The 19,024-nt window shown below is 35.8% G+C and overlaps 1 protein-coding gene across 3 annotated transcripts in view; it reads right to left on the minus strand.

The window, feature by feature from the left end:
* The window catches only part of Crppa (CDP-L-ribitol pyrophosphorylase A), a 312,498-nt gene that overhangs the window by 254,908 nt on the left and 38,566 nt on the right, over nucleotides 1–19,024 (minus strand). For 2 of the 3 annotated variants that reach the window (XM_071608031.1, XM_027932651.2), the window contains exon 3: nucleotides 17,809–17,958. The exons of the other annotated variant lie outside the window; for it this stretch is intronic. In XM_071608031.1, the coding sequence (XP_071464132.1) occupies nucleotides 17,809–17,958 (150 nt within the window). The remainder of the gene's footprint in view (nucleotides 1–17,808; nucleotides 17,959–19,024) is intronic. 3 annotated transcript variants of the gene reach the window in all.

Consider the following 19,024-nt stretch of genomic DNA (forward strand, 5'->3'; position numbering starts at 1 on the left):
GAAAACTACAGAATACTAAGGAAAGAAACTGAAGACGTTAGAAGATGGAAAGACCTCCCATGATCTTGGATAGGTAGAATATTGTCAAAATAGCCATACTACCAAAAGCACTATTTAATGAAATTCGTATTAAGGTTCTTTTATGGTCTGGATATGAGGCATCTCCCAAAAGCTCATGTGAGACAAGGTGAGAGGGTTCAGAGGAGAAATGATTAGATTGTAAGTGCCCAAACCCAATCAGTGAATTAATCACCTGATGGGATCGAGTGGTAACTGGAGGTAGGTTGGGTGTAGCTTGAGCATGTGCATCATTGGGGGTGAGCGTTTCAGTTATATATTTTGTACCTGTCAGGTGGAGCCTTTATCTGTACTTCATCATCATCTGTGAGCTGCTTCCCTTTGCCATACTCTTCCATCACGTTCTGCCTCACCTCAAGCAAACTTTCTATGGACCGAGACCTCTGAAACTGTCAACACTGAAATAAACTTTTCCTCCTCTACGTATGTTCTGTTTCAGTCTTTTAGTCACAACAGTGAAAAACCTGACAAAAACAGGTTCCAATGATGTTCCTCATAGAAACTGAAAAGGTAGTCATGTAATTCATTTGAAAAAAAATAAGAGGCCCAGAATAGCCAAAGCAATCCTTAGCAACAAAAATAAAACAGAAGGCATCACAATACCAGACCATAAATTGTATTACAGAACTATAGTAACAAAAACAGCATGATACTGGCATTAATACAGACATGAAAACAAATGGTACAAAATAGAGGACACAGAGAGACATCCACATAAAAATGGTTCTCTCATACTAGACAAGGCACCATCAATATACATTGGAGAAAATATAGCCTCTTCAACAAATGTTGCTGGGAAAACTGGAAATCCATCTGTAATAGACTGAAACTGAACCCCTATATCTCACCCTGTACAAAATTCAACTCAAAGTGAATCAAGGACAGAGGCATTAGACCAGAGACCCTGTGCATACTACAAGGAAAAGTAGGCCCAGCTCTCCATATCAGCTCAGGAACAGACTTCATCAGTAAGATTCCTAAAGCACAAGTAGTAAAATCAGAATCAATAAATGGGATGGCATCAAGCTAAAAAGCTTCCTCACAGGAAAGAAAACAATCAAGAACGTGAACAGAGTGCCTACAGAATAGGAGAAAATGTTGTCACCTGTACCCCAGAGCATTAATCTCCAGGATATACAAAGAACTCAAAAAAAAAAAAAAAAAACCTACAAACTACTAAAAAACCAAATAACCCAATCAGTAAATGGACAAAGGAACTGAACAGATACTTTACATAAGATATGTAAATAGTCAACACATATGAAAAAATGTTCGACATCCCAGCACTTAGAGAAATATAAATTAAAACTACACTGAGACTCCATCTCACTCCAGTCAGAATAGCAATTATCAAGAATACTACTAACAATAAATGTTGGTGAGGATGTGGGGAAAAAGGTATACTCATTCATTGGTGGTGGAGCTGCAAATTGGTGCAAACACTCTGGAAAGCAGTAGGAAGATTCCTCAGAAAACTTGGAATGGAACAACCCTTTGATCCAGTCATCCCACTCCTAGGTTTATACCCAAAGGACTTAAAGATCAGCGTACTACAGTGATTGTAACAATTTATACAATTTAAAACAGTTCAATTCACAATAGCCAAGCTATGGAACCAACCTAGGTACCCTTCAACAGATGAATGCATAAAAACAATGTGGTATAGATACACCATGGAATATTACTCAGCTATAAAAAAAAAATGCAGTTATGGCATGTGCTAATCAATGGATGGAATTGGAGACTATCACACTAAATGAAATAAGCTAGTCTCAAAAACCAAAGGTTAAATATTTTGATATGTGGATGCTAAACCATAACAAGAGAGTGTAGGAAGGGGAAGTATAGAAGTTCATTGGATTAGACAAAGGGAAAATGAAGGGAAGAGGGGGGGAGTGGGAATAGGAAAAAATAGAATATATCGGACATAACTTTCCCATGCTCATATGAATACAGAACCAATATTAACTCCACATCATGCTCAACCACAAGAATGTGATCAAATTGTAATGGGTTGCACCCCATACATGTGTAATCTGTCAAAATACACCCTACTGTCATGTGTATCTAAAAACAACAAACTTAAAAAATGAAAAAAAAAGAAACAATTCAAAATGCATTAAAGACTTAAATTTTTTACCTTAAACCATAAAAATCAATAGAAGAACACAGTGGAAAAACATGACACTGTTCCAGGCAATGATTTCTTGAATATGATTCCAAATACAGCAGGAGTAAAAGCAAAAATAAAAATGAATGAAATCTACTGAAAGAGCCATTGAGGACAAATGGATTTTTAAAATGCAGTAAGACAAATACCAGGTGATCTGCCTTTCATGCAGTATCTAAAAATTTGAACTCTAAGAGTAAAGAATAGTATTTTTATCAGACTTAGCTGGTTCAGTAACAGAAGACAGGGAAAGGAGGGAAATTGGGCAAAGTACAAAATTTCAGTTAGGAGAAAGTAGGTATGAAGATCTATCACACAACAATAGAAATATCTGAGGTGATAGATAACGTTAGCTAGCCTGATTTGATCATACCACCATGTATTCACATATTGTACTTCATAAGTAGAATTACCTGTCAACCCAAAATAAAACGTAGATAGCTACATCAGTGGGAAAAAAAAAAATGTCACTACATATGATTTAAACTTGATTGTGAGAAAACAATCTAAATTGTTTCAATAGATATGCTCACTAGAAATATTGTCTCATTACATTTTAAGTAAACAATCTGAAGATAATACCCTCTTATCAAAAGGTATGATGTCTGGGGCTGCGGTTGTGGCTCAGCAGTAAAGCACTTGCCTAGCATGTGCAGGGCTCTGGGTTCAATCCTCAGCATCACATAAAAATAAACAAAATAAAGGTATTTGTCCATTACAAGTAAGAAAAAAAATATAAATGTGATGTCAAGAACATTCCTTTTATGAATAAAACTAATAAACTCATCTGCATTTATAAGCCATGGTATGAATAAAAACTAATAAAAATGCAGCACTCAAATTACAGTTGAGCTTCTTTCCCTACATAATGTTACACTGCTTTGTATACACAGGACATGATACGACATGACAACCTGTAACACAGTTGAAGACAAAGAGCACTGATGCATTCCACAGTCCCTCAGAATCAGGGACTGGCCTACTTCTAATGAAAGGAAAAACGTCTATGTGACTTCCTGATACTCTTAATTCCATTTAATATTTTGTGGTAGGTTACATCATCTGGTGCAATTCCCTATCTTTATGGGAAGCTTTAGACATTTCCATTTTTAAAAAACTTACAAAGAGGCTTGATTTTACCATAGGGGAAAAGGGAAAAAAAATCATGTTTAGCTATTCTGAGAAGTGAGAAATAAAAATTGTTTCCTTGCAGTTTTTTTATTCCCTGAAGACTTCAGTGGTTGAGAAAAGTGTTTAAGGAAAGAATTTAATGTCCTTAAAACACACAACATACACAATGGGAGGTTTCCTAAACCTCCTAACTAGAGTAATCATAAATTAGTTTTATTTCTTGTATTTCAAATAAATTCATTTCCCCTATAGTATGTATATCAAAAATATACTCAACATTAGGACTAAACCACTAAGTTATCCTGTAAGATGAAAACCACAGATAAAAAGGCAGACAATATGCAAATATAAATGCACTGCTAAATATATCCCCCCACTAGCCAGCTAAGGAAATATGCTTTATAGATTTTACATATCAGGTTACCAAGCCTTATCAAAAAGATATTTATCTTAATGTTTTAAAGGCATGTATCATCAAAAATGTTCCTCAAGCATGTCACTATGGTAAGATTCAGTTTCTTGTCATTTAACAGCTATTAACCCCATATAAGTAGTTTGACTTAGGTCAAAGATGGAACTGTCACTGAATAGTTACTAGGCCTTTCACAGAGTGAATATTTAAAGTAGTTTCCCTTTCCCTTGGCATTAGTCTAAAATTTCATTGTTTAGCAAAGAAAGAACATGCTTGGGTGAGGCTCAAGAGGTCATTTTAGTTCACAGCTTCAATGGACTGAAAACACTACTCCCCGATCAATGCCTACTCTATACAAACTCCCAAATTGCAGAGCAATAGAAGAAACAGAATTCCGCTGCAAGTAGCAATTTAGATAAATTGACACCCAAATCAGAATTGTGATCAATGCAAAGGAGAAGCATCTCTGAACCACATAACAGGGATTGTTTCCTTTTACTCAATGAGTAATGCATTCGAGATATTTAAGAATTATTTTACAGGAAGGAAGCAATATGTCAGCGACTAGAAATGTATGTTAAGTACATTTTAGTGCTATAAACTAAGGATCTATCATACTGGAGCTTTGGACAAAAAAGTCAGTATTTTGTCATAGAAATGAACCTCCTAGTTCATTCTATTCTCCAACTATGAAATCTCTTTAAATTTTTTCTTCAACACAATTTCAACTATCCTGGCAGTGATTTGTCTGGCAAATGTCTTTGCAACTCCTCATACTTGAACTGAATCACTATCATTACAATCTGTTTCAATTGAATATTTTATACACATTATGTTCATGTAACCAACCAAATGAACACTATGTTTCTTGAATCTCCACTCCATGCTTTCTGGATTATCACTGCCTTCCCCAGCCCTTTACAACTTTAAATTTGGAAGTCAGAACTAGAAAATCTCAAACATCTAGTCTAAATATCTCATTTACAGAAGTGAAACAGACCCAGAGCCATTCATGTCTATGACTATTATTGTTCAAGGTCTCTTAACTACAAATAAAAGTGGATCATTTTGAACTCCCAAAATCTTTATTGCTTCTTATGTTTAACATCATTGAAGGAATCTGCTTGAACGAGGTATGGGTGTTAAGATACTAGGGTGGCAGAGCAGTTTGACCTAATAATGAGGACACACACCAAAATAGTGGCTTGTTTGGGCAAGTACCTGCTGGAGGCTCCAGTCCACTCAGTATTACAATGTAAAGATCTGCTTTTTTTTTTATTGTTGGTTGTTCAAAACATTACATAGTTCTTGATATATCATCTTTCACACTTTGCTTCAAGTGGGTTATGAACTCCCATTTTTAGCCCATATACAGATTGCAGAATCACATCAATTACACATCCATTGATTTACATATTGCTATACTAGTGACTGTCGTGTTCTGCTACCTTTCCTATCCTCTACTATCCCCCCCTCCCCTCCCCTCCCCTCTTCTCTCTCTACCCCCTCTACTGACCTTCATTTCTCCCCCTTGTATTATTTTTCCCTTTCCCCTCATTTCCTCTTGTATGTTCGTTTGTATAACCCTGAGGGTCTCCTTCCATTTCCATGCAATTTCTCTTCTCTCTCCCTTTCCCTCCCACCTCTCATCCCTGTTTAATGTTAATCTTCTTCTCATGCTCTTCGTCCCTACTCTGTTCTTAGTTACTCTCCTTATATCAAAGAAGACATTTGGCATTTGTTTTTTTAGGGATTGGCTAGCTTCATTTAGCATAATCTGCTCTAGTGCCATCCATTTCCCTGCAAATTCTATGATTTTGTCATTTTTTAATGCAGAGTAATACTCCATTGTGTATAAATGCCACATTTTTTTTTATCCATTCGTCTATTGAAGGGCATCTGGGTTGGTTCCACAGTCTTGCAATTGTGAATTGAGCTGCTATGAACATCGATGTAGCAGTGTCCCTGTAGCATGCTCTTTTTAGGTCTTTAGGGCATAGACCAAGAAGGGGAATAGCTGGGTCAAATGGTGGCTCCATTCCCAGCTTTCCAAGAAATCTCCATACTGCTTTCCAAATTGGCTGCACCAATTTGCAGTCCCACCAGCAATGTACAAGTGTACCCTTTTCCCCACATCCTCGCCAGCAATTGTTGTTGTTTGACTTCATAATGGCTGCCAATCTTACTGGAGTGAGATGGTATCTTAGGGTGGTTTTGATTTGCATTTCTCTGACAGCTAGAGATGGTGAGCATTTTTTCATGTACTTGTTGATTGATTGTATGTCCTCCTCTGAGAAGTGTCTGTTCAGGTCCTTGGCCCATTTGTTGATTGGGTTGTTTGTTTTCTTATTGTCTAATTTTTGGAGTTCTTTGTATACTCTGGATATTAGGGCTCTATCTGAAGTGTGAGGAGTAAAGATTTTTCTAAAAGACTTAAAATTATGAGTAAAATCATTATCCTTATTAATCCTTATTAATCATTTTAAATCTATATTCCTTCATTACAAAATATATCCATGATCTGATACTTTTTTCATTGTGCTGCAATTTTCTGAAATAGAATAACCAAAACATAGAGTCGAAGCTCTTACATCTGCCTAGGAAATAGGTTTGTTTTGGACATACACTGTTAAGGTACTGCCTAAGTGCAAATAAAGACACCAGTCAGGTTACAAAGGAGTAAATGAGATCTTCAGTACTAAAAGAAATCAAAATGTAACCTGATTTCCAACAAGATTTCCCCAGTATTCTAATTAACCAGAATGTTTTTTGTTTTGAATTTTATTTCTTCTACATAGTGGTACATCCTTGCTAGCACACAAATGTTTGTGATATGATTACACAGCCATCAAACAATTGCTCGGTAATCTGTGGCTCTGTCACTCTTTAGAGTACTGTCAGAGGATCACCTGGGTCCTAGTGTCTATTGACTCTCACCTCATACAAAGCCAGGAGTTGGACTACACTTGTATTTATTTCTTCAGTGTCCATCTGTGTAACTTTTCATACCTCCTTATAACCCCTGCCACCTTTTAATGTTGACCAGAAGTCAACACCCGATTTGAGAGGCAGAATCCTGCAGTAAATCAGAAGAAAAGACACTGGATCTCCAAGTTCTTTACTATTTATTCAGAAAGGCAGCCTTTCGTGCCAAATTCTATAACAAAGAGATAAGGGTTTTAAAAAATAAATCCCTTCACTGTGCCAGGAGGCCCTTTTGCCTACTCCTTATGACAGAATAAATGTTCCTATTGTATGCCTCTTCTCATGCATTCCATTCCCCACCTTTCTTATGAGAAAGGTACAAGCAAAAGATTTCCAGTAATCTTCCAATTATCAACTTTTCCTAGGATCCTTTTTTTTCAAGTATAATGCCATGAACTCATGACAAGCCACAGAAAGTCATTAATTTTTGGTGTCCCACCTACAGGCTAAGTCTTGTCCTCCATTTGCCTCATCCTATGTCCTCATTTGCCTTTTGTTTTCTGTGCTTTGTACATTTGAAATTGGACTGTAGCCACATTGGATTCTTCTGGAAATCTATCTAACCTAAAGACAGATGTTCATATCTTATTAAGACATGATCCCTAGAAAACAAGTGCAAACGAGGATAAAAGTCTAAGACTTTGATAGTATTGTTCTTTAAGGATTCTACAATAAAGTCTAGCTTTCCATTCAATAATACATAAGGAAAATAAATTTGCAGCTTTACCAACATGCCAGATCTCATACTCTTAAAAAATTCTCATTTTTGAAAATGCTCACAATGACATGCATTAAACAATCACTAAACTTGCTATTTTACAACATGATACCAAGGTCCTAGATAAAGCCAGAAAAAAAAAAAAAAAAAAAAAAAAAAAAAACAGAAAATAGGTTATCTTCAACATGAACATTTGCATAGAAAATACTCAAATACAAACTTAAGAGCGTATGTTCAATAAGTTTGCCTGTTATAACCTCAGCATACCAAAGGGAAACAAAACAGCAAACATCAATTCGTGCAATAAAAAAATATTGTATAAAGCTATTATTTAAGAAATTACTAATACACAATAAAGTAAAATCCTTCTAAAAACATAAAACATCTGAATAAATGAGATAATATTCATAAATGAGAATTTAAAATTTAATGGCACCAATTTAATCCCCAAGATTATAATTGAAATAAAAACCTTTCAGAGGGAATTTAACCCAAGATATCGGACTTATTTAAAAAAAACAATCAGTACATGGATTATCAGTCACATTGGATAGCTGCCTCAGATTCCCTTGGTCTCACCTGCCGTCCAGTTGTAAAAAAGTAAGTACATATAGACCTACATAGCTCTATATCTAAGAGCATAGTCTTGTCTAGTTTCTCCCTCTAGCTACCAGTACAGCACCAAGGTACCCATCATGTGATCTGACATTCCTTCTACTGGAGGGGCTGGGTAGCGCAAGCAGAAGCTCACTTTGTGGGAGAAATGTTAACCAAAAGGAGCTGGCAGGGGAATTCTGTTTCTCAGAATGCTCCACTAGAGTGAAGAATTTGAACACTTTTGGATAAACCTGTCTGGATGTGTCCCATGTGATGAAGTGACCAGCTGTGTTCGTTTGTGAAGCAATGACCAGACCAGTAATATATCATCTTGTATCAGCATTTAAACTTTGCCTAAGGCTGTATTTGCCAAGGAACTTAAGCTAAAAACACAATTTTGGAAGCAATTAATAAAATAATGAACTTGTTTCACAAGAAACAAATCAGTGAATAATGAACCTCAAACAAACTTACATATGTATTACAAATTAGCAGTGTAACAGAGGTACAAATTAAAGAATGGATGATTCAGTAAATGATGGTGGAAAACCTAGTTTACTTTATAAAGATTTAAAAAAAAAAAAGGAGCCCTACATTGCAGAATATACTAAAGTGATCTCCAAATCAATTAAAGATCTAAGTGTGAAATGAAAAGCAGATACCAATAAAATACAACCAAAACATGCAGATAAAGGGGGTATTTTTAAGACCTAAAATTCATAGTTCTTGGCAATATCAAAATTATGGTTTATGCTAATGATTAAGAATCTGCATAAGGGTTATTAAACCTAAAGACTATCAACCAAGGTCACAGAATGGTTTTTTTTTTCCCCAAAACTAAAGCCAAGACAATAACATGGCTATATAAGTACAGCTAGTAGAATAACTTGTAGAAGAAGAAAATGTATAAAGTAGAAAATGATACAAGAAAACCATGGGAAATATAACAAGTAGAGAAAAACATGGCTTTGTAAAGTGTTCAAATCTTTAGACATACCACTTAGGTTCTAAATTTGTTTTATGTTGTGAAATATCATGAATATATACATCATGTTTTCATTAACAAGTCAGATGCACCAACTGGTACTATGGTTTGCAACTGACATTTATGTGGAACAACAAAAGTTTGCAGATGTTTCAACCTAACTTGTTAAAGTTAGCACTTTCTCAGTACCAAAAGTTTGATCCTCCCCCTGACAGTGATCCAATAATGAGGACAAGGTTTTGAGGAAAAGGAAAAAAAATTTTTTACTGATTTTGTAATAAATGAGAAAATGCAGTGGACTCTCATCTCAGAGGCTGTGATTCTAACTGTCAGTGGGAGCAGAGGGCTTTTAAAAGAGAAATACAAGGGATGTTTTCCAAGTATCATTATCAGCAAATCTAATTAATCTTATATCCTTGAAAGAGCAGTTTTTCCAGTTTCTAAGTCTGGAGCTTTATTCTCGTGGACAGTGAGCTAAAGGGCAGATAACTCAGCTGAGGACAGAAGAATGTTAATCTTGCTTGCCCCAAGGTTATGGAGGGGAAGGGGAAGGAGGAGGAAAAATAACAGATCAGTTTAAAAAAAAAATCGGTAGTCAAGCAGCAAGGTTTGTATTTAAAGCATGAAGTAACCCCCCATTATATTCTTACTCAGAATGCTTCATCTTTAAATACCTATATTTTTCCTCATTTATTCCTCATATTTCCTTTCATTCACCTTTCCCCTTGAAGTTCTTTTATTCCTTGACACTTTACTCAATTTCTATTTGTTAAACAACTCTCTTCTTCCTCCTATCTCCTTACCTACCCTCCAAGTGACAAGTCTCTACCAGACTTTAGTCAGAGCGTCTTTCCCATAGTGACCTTCAAATCCAAACCCAACTCAACACTCAGCAAAGTCTATTTTCATCCTCACTTCAGGAGCTAGGATTGAAAATACAAATTAATAGATGTGTGAAAGGAAGCCTAATAGAGTAAAGGAAGGAGAATGAGAGGGGAGGGAAGGTGGGGGGAATCATGAACTGAAATAGATTTCCATTCATGTACGAGTTTGTTGGGATGAACCCAGCTAGTTATAAAGTTCTAATTAAAAAAAAAAAGGAAGAAAAGAGCCAGGATTTGAAGGGAGGAAAAAAAATAGGAAACTATACTCTAAAAATATAGATAAACTTCTGAGAATTATGTTTGGTGGATACTTTTCATAAAATTCCATCTTTAAAAGTAGTTAACTGAGCATCTGAAGCTCAGGTATGTTGACACTTAATGCAAGAAACAGGTTTTATTTATTGTAATTCAGTGGAACATTGGCAAACTATGTACTAAGAACAGGAATTCCTGACATATTCCTTGAGTTTTATAGTTATGTTTCAAAACCCAGAGACATGACAAGAATTTTTTAAAATTTGGGGAAAAAGGTGATCTGACTAAAGGTATTTTTATCCTTTGAAATTTAATAGGCAGTGATTTTTAAAATACAGATTCTCAATTTCCATTAAGCGTAACATGTAAATATGTTCCTACAGTAAAGTCTAGGATATCAAAGCAAAGTACATAATGAACACCTTAATTCACTGGTGAATCCTGTCATACTTTTCATAATGTGCATTTTCATAAAATGTAATTAACAAATTACCTAAGAATTCTGTGTACCTAAAACTTTGAGTGCTAGAAATGAGGCCAGGCTTCTAAACAATGAAGTCCAGGATACCATCTGTGACCACTACATTAATTTTCTCAAGGAACAGATTAATGTGATTTGAAAAGCTTCTTTGTTTGAAAGTCTATTGTTTTTCCTAAAATTGAACAGGACAGAATTTTTTATTTGAATATTTAATAAGAATCTTCAACCAGTCTTTTCTTCAAGTTCCTGGGGACTGCATAATTTTCACTATTCAATTTGTTTGTTACTCTTTAATAGTCATTGTTATTTTCTTTAAGATACTGCTAAAGGAAAAGATTCCTAATTTAAAAATTCCCAAGAAACAAGTTTTTCCTCCCCAGATGATCTTAAACCAATGAACAAATATTTAGTTATACAGAAGAGCCCAAGACCCATCAAAAACAGCAATTAAGTGTTTATGTATCTTAAGTGTCACCCTTGTAGATTTTAATGACTTTGAATTATTAATCCAGACAGGCAACAACATTTCAGCATCCATGAATGCAATCCATCTCTGCTTTGTGGGTACACACACACACACAGATTTAGACATGCAATCACAAAGAACACATTCATATACTGCTAATATATAGTTAGTATATTAATGTATAATGATACTATTATAATCATTTTAATACTCAACAATTCTATATAAACATTAAGTGACCCTTTAATACTTTTACATATGAATATGTCACAATTTAATTGATCCAGAAATAGAATAAGATTTTTTTGCATTTATGAAAGTGCTGCAAATCAATAATTTACTTGCAAACTCTCTGCCTATACATGTACAAACTTAAATGAATTTTTTAAAAGTTTTAGAACTAGTAAGTGTGTACATTTTTGATGTATGCAAAGCTGATCATATAACTGACATTAGTGTTAAAAAGTAAACATCTACCTATGCATAACTATGCATGCATGAAACTAATTATATCAACACTTATTCAGAACCTAATATGCCTGGCACAGTGGCACACACCTGCAGTCCAAGCAGCTTGGGAGTTGGAGGCAGGAGGATCACGAGTTAAAAGCCTGCCTCAGCGATGGTGAGTCGCTAAGCAACTCAGTGAGACCCTGTCTCTAAATAAAGTAGAAAAAAGGACTGGGGATGTGGCTCTGTGATTAAGTGCCCTGGGTTCAACCCCCGGTACCAAACAAAACTAAAAACCATATGACTGCCTCCCACCTCCATCAACCTATCACATGCCTGGGTACATAGCTGAAGGAAATAAAATCAGTTTACAAAGAACACCTACATATCCATTATGCATAATAGCCAAAATATGGAATTGGCCTGGGGTGCAGCAGATAAATGGATCAAGTCTGTATATATGGTGTTCTCTTTGTCAGCTTTGCATTGCTATCATCAAAATAACTGACAGAACAGTTAAGAGGAGAAAGTTTATTTTGGGATCATGGTTTCAGAGGTCTCAGTCCACGTCCAGCTAACTCTATTGCTCTGGACCTGAGGTGAGGCAGGTCATCACAGAAGGCTATAGTAGAGAAAAGCTTCTCTGCTCATGGCAGCCAGGAAGTGGAGAAAGGGAGAGATGGAGAGAAGAAGAAAGGGAGGGAGGGAGAAGAGAGGAAGACAGAAAGGAGACAAGATACAGTGCCCAAAAGTATGCCCCTAGTGATCTACTCTCTGATCACATCCCACCTGCTACAGTTACCACCCAATAATCTGGTCCAATTATTAAGCCATCAAATGGATTAATACACTGAAGAGGTTACAGCTCTCATAATTCAATCTTTTCACCTCTGAACATTACTGTATTGCCTAACCCATGAACTCTAAAGGACAACTCAAGATCTAATCCATAACATACATAATGGAGTATTATTCATCCATAAAGAAGAAATTATGTCATTTTTTAGAAAAAAAAAATGGATTGAACTGGAGGACCCCTTAAGCAAAATAAGCCACATACAGAAAGGCAAGCATCAATGTTCTATCATATGTGGACATTTTAAAAGTTAAACAAAAGACAACCTGAAAGGAGACAAGGGACTATTAAGGAATATAATGTGAAGGGGCCAGAGGCAGTTATGGAAGAGATTAGAATGAAAAACAGATCCCACTGATGTATGTAATATGCATATATGGCCATATCACAGGGAAACCCATTTATTTATACAATGTGTTAATAAAAAGATTAAAAGGAAATGCCATTCGTATTTTACCAGACTAACAATGTAGGAAAGGCATCCAATGTTTTACAGTCGAAATATCAAATGATTTTTTACTTACAATTTGAAAGGAATTAAAATAAAAAAACATCAGGAAAACATGTAATGGGTTGGCTTAAACTAGTACGTGCAGGGCAGGATAAGGTTCCTTGAGCAATCATCAAGTTAGTATCTAATGGACAAATAACAAGATAGGAAAGAAAGAAGTTCCAGATAAAAGAAGGAAGCTCATATTTAAGGAACTAAATTCTCATATTTAAGGAGCTAAAATAAGGCGAGTATGGCCAGAACACACAGGGAGTGAGACAAATCAGAAGAAAACATGGGCTAACAAGCCAGCAGATGAGCATACAGAATGGCATCTTGACTTCTATGACTTTCCACCAATAGTGGATGAGGAATTGTCATCCATGTGTCCAACCGTACACATCTGCTTTTATTTTGCTACAGCACAAAATGACCATTATTCAGCTTATAAGTGTTTCTTCTAAAGATGATTCAACTTCCTATGACCTTCATTACAACTGCTCAATTTCTGATCAACTTTTGCAAACTGGTAAACACTATTATGTATTTTCTGCACGAGTTCCACAAAGGACAGTTTTACCTTGATAAAAAGCAAACATGAGTCTATATCTCAAGGCCACATAAATGATTAAATTATTCAGTAGCTTTGTACAATTTTTAAAAGTTTATTACAGTTTGCCACAAATGCCCCCAAAACAGATCTGACATTTTTGTCCTTGGGACAGTTTTGCATATTTTATAGGCTAAATATAAGAATATAAGAATAAAAGGCAGTATTTACCATTTTCTGAAACCTCAACACCTCAGCTGCCCCACTCTCAGCTGAGGACCTGTACCCTACATCAAAGAAAACAAAAAAGAAAAAATGTAAATCCTCCCACCACCTCCATTAGTCCCTCTGCATCTGTATCCACATACTCTGCCTTTCCTTCTCTTCCTATAGAGGAGCCATTACTACTACTGGCAAAGATCAACTTCGACACCACTACTCTATGGGTCCTGACTCCCTTCACTCCAGCACTGTCGTTTTCTGCCTGCTGAATCACCTCCAACAGTGCATCCATAAACTGTTGTATCATCCATCTTAGGAAACAGAACTCTCAATCTATAACAGCTTCCAGCTATACCCTTCAATTTTCTGCTCTTATACACAAATGTTCCTCTCAAAATTGACCCTACTATTTATTCTGTATTGAAATCAACCCTAACCAGGGTTTCGTATTTACCACAAGTTTCACACACTGGTGATCTCAATCTGCCGACTTATGGGCAGTTCTCTCACTACTTCTTTTAAATCCATATGTACCATTGTTTCAATCTTAAAACACTTTCTGCACTAGACTTCTAAGACATTACCTCCTTGTCCCTACATCCATTGTTCTACCTTATTGGTCACCTCCTATGATAGAGTAATGTCTCCCTCAACAAACAGAGAATTCTTGAAATGTGTGAATACATTAACACATGGCAAAGGGACTTGGACAATATGATTAAAATTAAGCATCAGATGAAGAGATTATCCTGAACTATCCAGGTGAGCCCTGTGCTTGGGGTAATCACAAGAAGCCTTCAAATAGGTAGAGAGGAGAACCAGAGTGAGCACTAGCAGAAGTGACAATGAAAACAAGAGGCTGCAATAGTACGTGAGAAGAGTCAGATACAAGCAATACAAACAGCCTCGGGAACTGGAAAGACAAAGAAATGGGCTCTGAGAGCCTCATGAAGTAAAACCACACTGCCAAATCTTGATTTTACAGCATATTACAATGACACAGCCACATCACTGTTTATAGCAACAAAATTCACAACAGATAAACTATGGAACCAACCAAGATGCCCATCAACAGATTACAGGTACATGCCTGTAATCCCAGCGAGTTGGGCTAAGGCAAGAAGATCGTGAGTTCAAAGCCAACCTCAGCAACTTAGCAAGATCCTGTCTCCAAATTTAAAAAAAGAGAAAAGGGCTGGAGATATGAGTCAGTTGTTAAACACCCCTGGGTTCAATCCCCAGTACCAAAAACAAACAAAAGATGAAGAAATTGTGGTAGATATACACAGTGGAATATTACTCAGCCATAAAGAAGAATAAGGTTGTGACATTCACTGGTAAGTGGATAGATCCATAGACTACATTATTAAGTAAAATAAAACAATCCCAAGAAACCAAAGGTCGAATGTTTTCTCTGATAGGTGGATGCTAACCCACAATGCAGGAGGAGTTGAGAGGAAGAACAGAACTTCAATGGATTAGACAATAGGGAATGGAGGGGGGATAGAAATAGGAAAGAGGGTGAATGAATCTAACTTTCCTATACATACGTGTACGCCACAGTGAATCTCACCATTGTGTACATCCATAAGACAGGAATCCTAATTAGAATAAGACATTTATACAAGCATAGAATATATCAAAATAGTTTCTACTGTCATGTATAACTAAAAAGAAATAAAAAATAATAAATGAGCAAAAGGAATATCAGTAGAGGAAGGAAAATAGAGGGAAAGTAAGGAAAGGGACATTGAAATCAAATTCCTTGAGTGTATGGTTTTATCAAAATGAACCCAACTATTATGTATAACTATAAGGCTCTATGAAACTAAATTTTTAAAATACTGATTTTAGACTTCTGATCTCCAGAAATATAAGAAAATAAATTTCTCTTCTTTTAGTTTGTTAAGTTTCTGGTAACTTATTAACAGCAGCAATACTTCCAGCTCAAAACTTTGGTTTTGAGCTCTCCTGCTCTCTACACAGACTCATTCGAAGATCTTAATCAACCCTTTGAGCATTAAATGTCTGATGATGACAAGTCTAAAATATTTATCCCTAGCTAATGCTCTTTATGTTTATATACTCAACTATCTCCTTAACACTTGCAGTTGTACATCTATAAGGAATCTCATGTGTATCAAAACTCAATTCCAAATATGCTCCCACAAAATCTTCAATAAAGAGCAACTGTATTCTAGGTTTTTAAAGCAAATCTTTGGGCCTATGACTCTTCCCTATCTTTGAAGCCCCATGTACAATCTACTAATTTTCCTAGTTTTACCTTCAAATATATTCAGAATGCAAGGGCTTCACAGTACATTCTCCACTATCCAAGTTGTCCCAATTGTCACATCACCTTGATTATGGATCACAATAATTTTTCACTTTTCCCTTGTTCTGTAGATTATTGTCCCACGATTAACAAAGCGATACCAAACAAGACTCTATATGTTAATTCCCAAAGACTGCTGTCTCATTCAGGATACAATCTGGAGGCCTCTATCACCACATTTAGGGGCACTATGGGATATGGAACCTGGTCCTTTCCAACCACAGCTGCCCCCGTTTCCCCCTTCTCTAGCCTCTCAAACCTTCTTATGTTGTCTTGTGTCTTGAAATGTATGACAAAAGCTGGTGAAAAAGGCTACTTTAATGTGAAGCTCATAAAATCACACCCAAATTTTCTTCTGAAATATACCAATTATATACCATATTTATTCTATTACAAATGATTATATGAAAGATTATTCCATTAATCTCAGAAATATAGCAGTATAGTTCAATGATATTTAGTATATAAAATAGGACATATGAACTCAAAACTCAAATTTATAATAACGTATGTATAAGTAATGATCAAATCATGAAGAAAAATTCCAATATTCCAAATTATTTTAAGTCAGACCACCAGTGGAACATTTTTATCATTAAGATGAATTCATATATATGATCTTGTTTTAAAACAGTAACTGATGCAAAAGCCAAGACTGATTCAAAATTTAGCATATGTGAATAAACTCTACCCAAATTTTATCTATTATATATGCTTGTAATATAAAAGTCAATATTCATATTACCATTATCTTGTAATCTTAAAAGTCCATACATTTCAAACTATTTACTGATCATCTAATATCAGCCAAGCACTGAATTAGCTACACTAACTTTTCTAATTGAGAAATCTGACAAGCTCAATACATAATATTTAATATCTGTCTACTGAAATTTGAAAATGAATGACAATAAAACTATGTAAGGGGCTGGGGTTGTGGCTCAGTGGCAATAGTGCTTGCCTTGCACATGTGAGGCCCTAGGTTCAAGCCTCAGCACCACATAAAAATAAACAAAATAAAGATATTGTGTCTAACTAAAAAAATATTTTAAAAAAGACAAAAGTACAGCAGTGTTTTCAAACAAAAGAAAACAAAGCTATTCCAGTAACATGAACAAAATTTTTTGACATTTAAGTTGTCACATTTAACTCAGATTTTAATTAAGGAAATGTTTTATCATCTGTGCAGAAAATTTACCATGACAGGCCTGAGACTACTGTTCTTAAGAAAACCCATTAAGAAGGTAGGTCCTGGGCCAATGTCTAGAAGTTAACTGATAGTTTTGATATGTTCTACCTAGACTGGCTTGCAAAAAAAGCATTGTTCATGCTGAACATCTGCTTTTCTTCAGAGAATGTGGAATTTTTGTACATGCTAGCCAGGGGATGGCTAGGTGATCAACCTCAATAAACATCTTGGGCACTAAGTCTCTAATGGGCTTTGCTGGGGAGAAACCTTGTGCAAGTGTTGCAGGATTTTCATTGCTCAGAGTTAGGGGTGTATTGCTACCCCCCCCCAGGGGAGGGAGAGAACAAAGGGAAGCCTCCAAATGCATTCCTCCAAATGGCCTGTGACCCTTGTGAGCCAGCTGCATATTGGTACTACTTCACTATAATATATCTTGCCTAGAATACAACTAAATGCTAAGTTCTATGAATTCTTCTATAAATTTTCCAAGAGTAGACATAGTTTGGGATAACCATGGCATAGTCAGAGCTTTCTTAAAAAGCCAGGATTCTTACCTGCTGATATGCTTCATAAATCACATCAAACAGAAAAGCCTGTGGCATTTCACTTGCTCTGTGTCTGGCACGTTCTAGCGAGTGGTCTAAGCAACCATCAGCAGAGGGACTGATGACAGTAGATACAAGAGGTCTAACTGCTCCTGCTGCCTAAAGAACAAACAAGAGTCAATCACACACTTATTTCGCCTATGGAGCATTTTAAAGTAAACTCCAGATTCTGAATCTCACTTTCACAAAAACAGATTATTCAAACCTCAACAAGCTATCTCAAGAAAACGTCTAAACAAAGCTTTCTCCAGTTTGCAAGTCAATTATCTCAGGTCAGTAATGAGTTCTACCATGATAATGTTCTACAATGATAATAATTTCTACCTCTTGGTAAATGGAATTATTATTTTCATTGTAGGTTCAAGTCCTTTTTATTACAGCTCATTGAGATCAATGCCCTAAAAGGATGCTAAGATAAAATTGGGTATTCCCCGAAGATGGGCAGGAAAAAAACAATTATGAAACTGAGTTATAAACTGATGTTTACTTGTTAGTGTGCCTCCAGAACATTTAATTTACACATTAGATCATTTAAGGAAACAAACTCCCTAAGATCCCCACAATGAGACAAAACAACCCACACAATGAATTTATGTCTTATTCCTTTGAAAACAGCTCCTTTCAGACATAAAATCTCCATGCAAAGTTCCTCAGGCAACATGTCCAATGATTTTCATTACTATGATGAAAGTTCTGTCTCAATAGTTGGATCTGAACTTTATTAAAAAAAAATAAAGACACCTTTATGTCTGACAGTTTTATTTTTATTAGGGCCTTGTTTGTAACGAAGTCTTGAATGGCATTACCAGAGAGTTACCGTAATGAAGTTGCCTTAAAATAAATTTCTGTGGTAGGCTGTTAAGCTGATCTTATATCGACTTCAAAATGTTCTTTCTTCTGCAATGGTTACATGAGCTTCATAGCACATGAAGCCAATGCACAAATAGAACAAGTGTTCTCTTGAAGAGACTAACATCTGAGTAAGATAAAGCCCACATGCCAGTTTACAAAAGCCAAGGGACTGGCTGAAAAATCAAAGCTTGTATATGAGCCAAGTAGACAGTTTACAAATTGCATCACCATTTCCAGTGCCTCAGTGGAAATTTGGAGCCTAGGCATAAATGCAAAAACGAGACAGCTGGGAATGACATAGGAAATAGTGAAG

This window comes from Marmota flaviventris, chromosome 1 (genome assembly GCF_047511675.1).
Source record: "Marmota flaviventris isolate mMarFla1 chromosome 1, mMarFla1.hap1, whole genome shotgun sequence".
Classification (NCBI taxonomy): Eukaryota; Metazoa; Chordata; class Mammalia; order Rodentia; family Sciuridae; genus Marmota; species Marmota flaviventris.